Source organism: Trachemys scripta, chromosome 16 (genome assembly GCF_013100865.1).
Source record: "Trachemys scripta elegans isolate TJP31775 chromosome 16, CAS_Tse_1.0, whole genome shotgun sequence".
Classification (NCBI taxonomy): domain Eukaryota; kingdom Metazoa; phylum Chordata; order Testudines; family Emydidae; genus Trachemys; species Trachemys scripta.
In genome coordinates this window covers 11,894,438-11,905,596 of record NC_048313.1, presented here as the reverse complement: position 1 = coordinate 11,905,596, position 11,159 = coordinate 11,894,438, and the positions used below count along the sequence as shown (strand labels likewise).

At 43.4% G+C, this 11,159-nt stretch overlaps 1 protein-coding gene across 1 annotated transcript; it reads left to right on the top strand.

The window, feature by feature from the left end:
- Positions 1-269: 269 nt before the first annotated feature.
- TMPRSS12 (transmembrane serine protease 12) lies at positions 270-10,596 on the top strand. Its single transcript, XM_034792999.1, has 5 exons — positions 270-381; positions 3,033-3,231; positions 4,554-4,825; positions 6,809-6,951; positions 9,803-10,596. The coding sequence occupies exons 1-5, from the start codon at positions 300-302 to the stop codon at positions 10,085-10,087; spliced, it is 981 nt and encodes a 326-aa protein (XP_034648890.1). The 5' UTR covers positions 270-299; the 3' UTR covers positions 10,088-10,596.
- The last annotated feature ends 563 nt before the right edge of the window (positions 10,597-11,159 follow it).

Here is an 11,159-nt window from a genome sequence, read left to right as displayed (position 1 = left end):
CCCCCCCCCCCCCCCCCCCTCCCCCCCCCGCCCCACACTCTGCCCCGCCTCCCTCACACCTCCCCCCCTGCCCCACACTCTGCCCCTTCCCCTTTCTCCGACCGGGCCTGACCCCCCCGCTGCCCGGACATCTCCTCAGGGCCGCTCCCCCCGCCCCCCTTCCACGTGGCCGCCACCGCGGCAGCACGCGACCAGGGCATGGCGCCTTTCCCGGGTCACGTGGCCAGCAGCCGCGCGCCGGCGCCCGGGGAATAACCGTTGGACGAGAGCCGGCCGCCATTTTGTTTGCTCCCAGGACGATGTGGCCGGGTCTCTGGGCCGCCGCCCTGGTGGTGCTGCTGCTGCTGCGAGCGGGCGGCGGCCCCGGGAGCTCCACGAGCAGTAAGGTTCCGCCGCTGGGCGTTGCGGGAGGCCGGGTGGCGTCGCAGCGGCGTGGGCGGGCAGTGCCTCAGGCACCGCACGGCCCCGGGACCGCGCTGCCCACTGTTGGAGCCACATTGCCCCTTGCGCTTTGGTGCGACACGACGGCGCTTGCGCAGAGGGGGCCCCCCCCCCCCCCCCCAAGAATTTCATGGCCCATGAGTCTGTGCGACAACCTTCCCCTGTGTCTCCAGGGCATCCTTGACATACCCCGTGAAGCACAGCGCCATGGCAGGGCCTGTGCTGGAAGGGCCTGGGCGCCAGCTGCTGCTGGGGGGGCTGGGGGGTTTCTTGCTGCCCCCACCTCCCTTGTGCTGCGTCACCTCGCTCTGGTGCCAGAGTAATACGGGTGCAAATGCATCGGGCCACAAGGTATTCGCCCCTCGGCCCAAGTGTGAGGTTGGGTCACGAGCGTACCATGGTTCAAGTAGGAGACGGTACGTCGAAAGTATTTCACGTGGTTCGGAAAAGGATTTCAGCACTCGTCAAGTCCCCACAAGCAGGGCCTAGGTCAGGGGTCGGCCACCTTGCAGAAGCCGGGCCGGCTCTGGCCTTTTGGCCGCCCCAAGCAAAAAAAAACCTGCGGTGCGGCAGAGCGCGGGTGCAGGGGGAACGGCTGGGGGAGGAGGGAAGGAGCGGGCAGGAAAGAGAGAGAAGGGGGCGGCCAGGGCTACAGCAGGGGCGCTGCCACGCGGTCCCTCCCGCTGCACCGCCTCCTGCTGCCTGCCAGGAGGGCTCCGCTCCGGTCGGCGGGGAGGGAAGGAAGAGGACTGCCCTGCCGGGCGCTCTGGTTCTCCATGCCACTGCCACCTACAGGGCGGCCGGAGCGGAACAAAACAAAACAAAGCGGCCGTGCTGCTCTAGGATTGGGCAGAACGCCGCCTCGAACAATCTGCCGCCCCAAGCACCAGCTCGCTCAGCTGGGGCCTGGAGCCGGGCCTGTTCAGAAGTAGTGTGCCGAGTCTTCATTCATTCAGTCTAATTTAAGGTTTCGCGTGCTAGTAATACATTTTAATGTTTTTAGAAGGTCTCTTTGTCTAAGTCTATAATATATAACTAAACTATTGTTGTATGTAAAGTAAATAAGGTTTTTAAAATGTTTAAGAAGCTTCATTTAAAATTAAATTAAAATGCAGAGTCCCCCGGACCGGTGGCCAGGACCCGGGCAGTGCGAATGCCACTGAAAATCAGCTCGCATGCCGCCTTCGGCAGGCGTGCCATAGGTTCCCTACCCCTGGCCTACGTGATCAGAGGCATAATTGGGAGGTTAAGTTGCTGATCAACTCAGCCAAGCTTTGCTGCATGCCAAATAAAGGAACCTGAATGATGAAATCCAGAGTCAAACTGTGTGTTTTGGATCCCAGTGATCTGGATGAAGTGTTCTCCCAGAACCGGACAAAGTATTCTCAATAAGCTGAGTTGAAAAGGTCTCGGAGGGAATCCCAACATATGCTAATAGCCCCTTACATTCGGTGGTGTTGGAACAATTTGTATAGTAGGGGTGCTGAGAGCCATTGAACTAAACTGTAAACCATGTATATGATAGAAAACACTTCAAGTCAGGGGCTGTTGCCACACCCCTAACCCCCTGGTTCCAGGACCTATGCTTTTTACATTTGTTTTCTGTATGGAAAAGAAGGGTGGTTTAGTGGTTTGGGTGCTAGCCTGGGCCATTCAAGTCCTAGGTTAAATTCCCCGCTGTGTCACAAGCTTCATGTGTGATCCACAAGTCACTTAGGGAGCTGAGACACAAAGACTAGCTGTAAAATGGGGATAATAGTGCTACCCTATCTCATGGCTGTTGTGATGCTAAATCCATTACGGCGCTCAGATACAATGGTCATGGGGGCCACATAAATATCTAAGATAGATAGGTATCCTGGGTAGCTGACTCCATAGGTCAAGCTTGAAGTTAACTCCGAATACATGATCAAATGCTTCATCACCAGAGTAAATACTGTGAGTACAGAAGGCAGGAATGTTGGGTTTAGAGTAGGAAACTGGAAATGCAGATAAGCTGGATTCTGTTACCAGTTTTGCTGCTGACCTGCTGTGTTATGTTGTTTACCCCACCTCAGATAATACTATCCACCCTTTGTAAAGTTCTTTGAAGACCTTGGACATCAATACAAAGTATAATGTTAAAAGTCACAAACTTCTCACTTTGAAATAATTTCAAAATTCTTGCATAGCTTTAAAGAAGAGTTTGCACTATTTTTATTAATACTTTTTAATTTATTGATGGTACAGTCACATTATATAAGCACAATATCATATAAGACACCACTACGATACATACTTTTGTGCAACTTTCTGTACATATTTTAAAGGCAGTTAGTCCCTGATTCAGCAATGCACTTGAGCACATACTTATCTTCAATCACTTGCTTAAAGTTATCCCTATTCAGCAAAGCACTTAAACATAGATGAAGTGATGGACTTAAGCGCACACACAAGCACTTTGCTGAATCAGGGCTCTAAATGGGAATGCAAAAAATAGTTGTAATAACATTGGTAAACCTTTTGTAAAACCCATGCAGAAAACACTAGAAATGCACAAAATCTTCATATTGCAATCTGAACAATTTAACTGATTGTGTTTTGTTTTATAGCCTGTGGAGAGCGGGTACTGGTGGATATGATATCAGGACCTCGGATCGTAGGTGGACATGATGCACAGCTCGGAGCATGGCCGTGGCAAGTTAGTCTCCAAGTTTACCAATATGGTGTAGGATTTAAACATCTGTGCGGTGGATCTTTAGTTAATGAGTATTCAGTGCTGACAGCAGCGCATTGTGTTAGACGACAAATGTATGTATTAAATTCTCATACTCTAATACTCTGTTAAGTTAAGTGCGAGAAAGGTATAATTGACCAGAATTGCATCACCTGTAACTCCTATAGCGTCATTTTAAATCATATCAGCATATCCTTGAGCAGAATGGAGGACCAGATACTACACTATGGAAATCAGTGGGAGTTTTGCCAGACTCGCATGGATTGGGTTCTAAGATTGTAGAACAATTACTGAGCACTGAACACCTGACTCCTGTGTCACAATATTCCCTAGTGTTGGCAATCCACTCTGGCTCAGAGGAACCACCTAAGACATTCTGTGCAACTTAAGGCCATCAGTTGCCCTCCACCAGAGGGTCTGTAGCTAATGTAATTGTGTTTGGAGGTCTCTGCATCCCCAGCCTGGCTGGGGCTGGAGGCTCCACATCAACAGTGCCAACATAGAGGGCAGGCTTACGAGTGGACTGAGGTTTTCTGACAAGATTTTTCAGGTTTGTTACTAAAAGTTTTAATTTTTTCCAGGAATATTTTTTTCCCCCAATCAGCTTTACTGTTCAGTAACCTTATACTGCACTAGCAAAATGTTGCAATATTTGGGTAGCAAACATTGCAGGGGATTTTTCAGTTTTTCTAAAGTAAGCACTACTTCATCTCTTTTATTCTACTAGGTTGTAAAACCTTTATTTAGAAAATACTAAAAGACTATCAGAAGCTAAACTTTCATTTTACAGTACAGTAAACGCCTCAAAAGAGGCTTATTAATCTACTGCCACATCCTTAGATAGGCCCCCAGAGCGATCTTAAGTTACAATGCGTACCTCTCCAGCCCCAGAGCAGCCCAGAGTCTAGAAGGTGCAAAGATAGCTTAGTGCCACTTTTGCTTCTCCCTGGCCGTGAGTCCTGAACTGCACCTCTTAGAATCTCACCTCTAGACTTCTTTATTAAAGATCTTGTTTCCATTATTGTTTCTTTTACTGTCAAGATTCCATGCTTCTTTCACTAAGTATTCCACATATCTATAAAAAAATATATGTTTGTATCTTTTCTCCTAAACAACTCACTGCTGAGCTCCACAGGCATAGCCGGGCAGCCAAATCTGAATATTAATTGAAAATATTGATCTGGATTTGCCTTGTCAAATATGAGGCAATCTGTGTTCTCAGTTCAGCTCTCTCTATCATGAACTTGTCCCAAAAATATTTAATATGGGATTTTTAAAGCATGTTGTCAAATGTGTATAAACTGCCAACAAAACAAAACAGATTTTAAAGAATGCAAACAAGTAATTTATTTATTGTATTACAGATGTAAGAAATGAATTGTTGATTCTCTTTTAGGGATCCATACTACTGGAAGGTTGTGATTGGCCTTCATGATATTTCCAGACCTGAGAGACATACTGTGAAACGTAGTGTTAGAGAGATTATTGTCCATTCAGAATTCCGGATAGAGACGTTTGAAAATGATATTGCATTATTTAAACTATATAAATCGGTAAGCTACAATGACTATATTCAGCCCATCTGCTTACCCTTTGTTCACATTCATCTAAACATCAACAACCGAACAAAGTGTTTCATAAGTGGTTGGGGAAGTATTTCAGAGAAAGGTAAATATTTGCTTGTTTTTTTTTTTTTTTTTTATTAAACTAACTGGTGATCCAAGAAATAGCTGATTTCAAGTAATGCAAGCTTACTTGCTGTGAAGGCATTATTTAAATGATGTGGTTTTGTTTTGAGCTTCAAGGGTAGCTTTTTTGAAACCATCTTTTTGGCGTTTCTTTCCTAGATACTGCTGCCATTCATGCTCTCCTTGGCTTTATTCCAAATGCAACCTCCTTTTAATTACAAAAACCATGATGTATTCCTACAGCCTTAATTTTATCCAGAGAAAGAAAGAATTTGATGAAGCATGAAATGTTATTACCTGGAATAACAATACCATTAAAACTGTACCTATGGGCCTCAGTTTATTAGGATTAGGAATGATTTTTAGCAAAAAAAAAAAAAAAAAAAAAAGTAAAAATGAAGACAGTATTTTTCAGTGAAACTGAGCCCTCTTAAAGGAATATGCTCTGTTTAGCACAAAACTTGATTGCTTAAAGTGCAGTTCTGCTAACATTGTGAAATTCTGTGTTCAGTGTTTTCATATACAATTTTCAGTTTACAAGTAAAAAGTTATTTTTTCTACCCATCAGCAGCTCAAACTCACAAAAAGGTCTGAAAGTCAAGCTGGGTTAAAATTTCCATGTACATCAATCACCAGGAAATCATTCTGCAAGTCAAATTCAGTTATACCCCCACTGAAGGCAACCTAGGGCTGAACAAGTGTAACCGAGGGCATAGTTTGGCCTGTAGTCTTTAGTCCAGGGTTAATGTAATAGAAGGAAGAACTGAACTTGACTTTTAGAGTCTCGTTTCAGTTCCCAGACATTAGCACTTAGGAAAAACGTTATACTTAGCAACAGTAAATTAGATATAGAAAGATTGAGGCTATGTAGGTCTCCAAATGAGTAGTGGGGCTGGCCGGTCTGCACAGGATTCTCTCCTCTCCTGTCTAAACACCAGGGAGCACAGACTCAGTATGCACAGGTAGTAACTTTCATAGTGGAGCTATCTCCCTAAGGGAAGATACAAGGGCATCTGGGGTCAGATAAGCCTGTGGGACACAACATGGCCCCTGCACTTTGCAAGTGTTCAGGTCTAAGTACTAGTATCTCACATGTTTCTTCAGAATCAGAAAGGCAGATGTGTCAAACAACACCTCCACCCCGATCCTGCAATGACTTACGCATGTTGTCACAGCCATGGTAAAAATCCCCCTGCTGGACACACCAGGCTACTGTCTTTGGATTCCAGGCCCATATGCTTTTAAGCTTCCTGAGACTCAGCAGAATCCAGGCCCACACAGGGTATAGATCCTCTGTCTCACATCGCGTCTGAGCTGAACGCCCGGTCTAACTGCATCTCCCCCAGACTCCCGAGTAGCATAGCACACTCTTTTCCAGAGTTCCACCTTGTAGGAAACTCTGGCTTACAGTTTACCTCTTCAGGGACATGATAGTGGAAGCAAATAGACACATTAGATAGCACAAGACAAGAACTATATAGATCCAGACTAAACAATAGAACGCCTGTACACCATTCCCTGCCTCACGTTAGTTCACTCTGAGTCTCTGTTTTTTTTAAAACCCATCGCTATAACCTTTTCTTTTTGTTCTGCTTTTGGGGAAATTCCACTCCTTTAGGCCCCAGGCCCCTGCAGAGAAGTTAGAGAAAACTGGTTCGCCTAGCTTCAGCCAGTCCATTGGCCCATTTGAATGGGCAACCATAACGATTTAAAGACTCTCTTCCATTGTGCCTGGTCTGGGAGATATGTGACACAGCCTTGATACAAATGGTACACAGACATTCAATGATAAAGCAGTTTCTTAAAGCCAAATAGCATTCATAAACTCTGCATAGACAGATTCCCCAAATTGTCAGATGTTCTTAATTTTCAGCACGAGCAGTCCCACTGAACTGAAAAATATTTGCACAAAAATGCTACAATTGTAGTAGCAAAATGTTTCATCTTCTATATTCCATTACAGGTGAAGGCTCACCTATATTACAAGAAGCTCAAGTAGACATTATTCCTTCTGATATTTGTAATGGTTTTGAATGGTATGAAGGAATGGTTAATAATAATATGTTTTGTGCTGGCTTTGAGTCTGGAGGTATCGATAGCTGTCAGGTAAGACTGGAATTTTCTATTTGTAAATGTACTGTCCTAGCCTGCTGCCACGGAAATTTGAAGTCAAAACTCTCATTGGCTTCATTGGGACCAGGATTTGGGCATTAGTACAGTAGGAATAATAAACAGAAAACAAAGGTCAAGTCAGAAGAGAGAAAGGTATCAGAGAAACAAGAGGAAACGATGATTTTAGAGAAAAATAATCTGAATTTAAAAACAGTGATACAGAGTAGAACGAAAGACCAAGTTGACAGAAAGAAGGAAGAACAGAAACAAGACAAATTGTTTATTTATGCAATGCTTGACACAAAGCTTACAATAAAATACAAAAGGTATTATGTATATATATATTATATTTAATATTTATAATAATATATAATAAATAATATATATTTATATATAATATTATATATAATATTAATATTTATATGTATATATGCCCAAACTGTGCATATATTTATATTATATAAATATAGTGTGCATTTAATATAAGTCCATGCTTCGTGTTTGACAAGAAATACCTATACATGTTGATGAGCAAAGTGGTTTAGTTGCAAGATTTTCAGAAGTACTCAGCATCTCCCATTGAGATCAATGGAGAATCTTCACCCCACCAACCTTCATCACCCTCCCTCATTGAGAACAATAGAAGCTGCTAGGTGTTGAGCTCTTTTGAAAATCTGGCCCTATGCATATATGGGCCCTCGTTTAGTCAATGTGTCTTAGAGAATAAAGGTGAAATACAGCAAAGGCAATAGAGAAAGGAGGAAATGAGACAAAAGTTACTAGTAAAATGAACATCTAAGATTCACTGTTAAGTCACCAGAACCCTATATATATTTTCTTTCTTTCTAATTTACCATTGTTTATAAATAATTTGTGTGTACTATGTGTGTAGTGATGATTTTCACAACGGTATTGCCCTGATGTTTCGAAGTTTTAATACTATGATTTTGGCATCAAACTGATAAAATTTCATAATTGTATGCAGTGTTGTAGCCGTGTTGATCGCAGGATATTAGAGACACAAGGTGAGTGAGGTAATATCTTTTATTGGACCAACTTCTGTTGGTGAGAGAGACAAGCTTTCGAGCTACACAGAGCTCTTAGATGAAGAACTTTGTGTAGCTCGAAAGCTCAGCTGTGTCACCAACAGAAGTGCAGTGCAGAAGTGAGGGTGGCATGGTATGGGGGGGATCCTCACTTTTGGGGGGTCAGGGCTGGCCTTATGAGCCTTATGGTGGCCCAGGGTGCCGTGGTTGCGGGGGGTTTCCATGGTCACCTCTCCCCCAACACACAGCTAGCCCAAGCCGCCTTTAACTCCTGAGCACAGGGGCGCTGGGCCCAGAGCCAGGGAGGGGCAGGCCTGGGGGCACCCTAGCTGAGGGCTCCTATCATATGTCAGGCTCCTGCTGCTGGTCCTGGAAGGGCTGGTGTGGGATGGGACTTCCTTTTCACCTGCAGGGGTCTCTCCCGGGGCCGGGTCAGACCCACCTCCAGGAACCTCCCCCAGCTGCAAGAAGCAGTGCAGAAATAAGGATGGCATCGTATGGTACTGCTACCTTTACTGCTGTGGCGCTGCCTTCAGAGCTGGGCTCTCAGACAGCAGCCGCCACTTTCCAGCCACCCAGCTCTAAAGGCAACGCAGAAGTAAAGGTGGCAATATCTCAACCCCCCTACAATAGCCTTGAGACCCCCCCATGCCCCATTTTTGGTTTGGGACCACCAGTTTGAGCAATGCTGGTCTCCTCTGTGAAATCTGTATAGTATAGGTAAAAGTACACAAAAGACCAGATTTCATGATCTATGATGTGTTTTTCACAGTTGTGAATTTGGTAGGGCCCTACTTATTTACTTTCTCCACACCAGTCATGATTTTATAGATCGCTATCATATCCCCCCTTAGTCGTCTCTTTTCCAAGCTGAAAAGTCTTAGTCTTATGGAGGATACTTACTGTACTGGTCTGTTTACACTGCAAGCGTTATGTAACCAGCTCTCCATATGGAATACACAGCATGCAACTTTGTACAATGACAGTACCTCTCCATAGAACAGATTACGATTCAATTCATGCCATAACCGATACAATGGACCTGGAAGACATTAATAGTAAAACTTAACAATCAAAGGAACATGTAAGTAATAAGACGTACCACATATGGTAGAGGCTGAAGAACGGTCTTATTTACTGCTTCAGTGAAGAAGGTGCATTTAACTTGATTGGATTCATGCTAGTTTTACCATCAGTATTCAAGTCAAAGGGCATTAACTTGCAAAAGGACTTCAAGGTTTGGGCCTTAGAGTGTAGATATTGGGCCCATTAATAATATGAAAGACAAGTAGTTTATTTTCTATAAAGATGCCAGTGTATTCACAAGTATTCTGTCTACCATCCTATCTATCTTCTTCAACAATCTTCCTTTGAACGGGTGATTTGGGAATTGATAGGCAGATTATGAGCCATTACTGTTTATACAGTGGAACAGAGCACTTACTTGCATATATGCATAATTTAGATAGATAACTGAATTTAAATTCAGTTATTAATTTGTAGATATGTAGCTTTAGGGTGATTTGAATGCTAGAATGTAGACCGGTGGAGGAGATAAACGTTTAACAACTTTAGTAATAGAGACTATAAGAAACCTACTGTAGGTATGATAGTCTGGCCTGGTTAAGGTTACCAGATGCAAACTTAACGTGATTCATCCATATATTTTGGATATAAATGTTTTCTTTTTACCATTAGTAAAAGTTAGATAATTATAATCTTAATTCTAATGTCTGTGCCTTAGAATTTCAAAATACTAGAAATAACTATGCAGGGGGGTGTCATTTTTTTCTTGTTAGGGAGATAGCGGTGGACCGTTAGTGTGCTATCACCTAGATACCAGCAAATATTATCTGATAGGGATTACCAGTTTTGGATTTGGATGCGGCCGACCCAAACTTCCTGGGATCTATGTACGTGTGTCTCGATATAAAAGGTGGATAAAAGCTCGTCTTTTGCTGGCTAGCAAAGCCACCAGGACCCTGAGCATTACACGTGCTCTGATTCTCTTGACTGTGGGGTGGACACATACATCATTTGGTTGTACTAGAGACTTCAGAGGCCTCTTTGAGATTGCCACTTGAACGCTGCATGAACAGGCAGCCACTCATGATTTTTATGAATAAGTATCCTTAATGAATGTGTGTAAATGCTACTTGTTTACTAAAAGGCATGGTTTTTTTCTTTTATCTAGATAACTCACCTATGTACACAGCCTGTAATAAAGCATTTTTTTAACTATCACAGGTATCATAAGTAAAAACTATGCACAATAGAGAAAGATACCGTACAATTGCATTAGTATATTCTGTGGGGCTTGAACTTTACAAGCATGATGAAAACCACCGTTTTAGAGAATGTTGTTATAAGGTTATAGTTGTTGTTCATTAAATAAAGGACCATTAAAGAAAATGTGCATTACAGTGGTTGGCTGGCACAGCATAGCAGTCCCTTGTTTGTTAAGGTAAAGCAGACAATTTATAATTTAAGCAAATCATAATGTGTATTCTGTTCTAGGTTTAAAGGGACATGGTCATGTAAGTGATTTTTCAATATTGTAACATCTTAGGATCTTTAAAATAAAATGTATTTTCCACCCAGATAGATACAGATTTTGTTTTGTTTGTGGAAAAAACAATGTAACTGTTTCATGTCCTGGCATGTTTGTGCACCAGAATAGTCTGTCAGTAGAGTTCTATAGAAATGGTTTCGAGTTAAAAGGACACTCCCATCAACATGAAATCTAGCTAATAATTGTTAAAAGTAGTTTCAGGTAAATACATATGTCCAAGTCCCCTAAAAGTGTTTGTGATTTTACAATCATACTTTTCTGTTTTGTTCTCTCTGGGACTGACACAAACGGGGAAATGTTTAACAGACTGCAGTGGGAACAGTCCGACTTCCAAGGGTACTTCACCTGTTTCCCCCTCCCGTGTGGTCCACTCCAAGCATGCCCAATCAGGTCTCCAGCTGCCAGCTGTCTCTGGGCAGGGACCCCTTGTCCCACCCCCTTCTTATTGGGGGGTTTAGGGCTGCAGACTCCCATCATATACTGTGATATTCCCAGCAAGTCAGTCTGCCTAAAGGCCAGCACCTGGGCTGTGCCTTCTCTCAGAGGACAGTGACAGCATTTTTACCAGGTACTACACAGCTCTT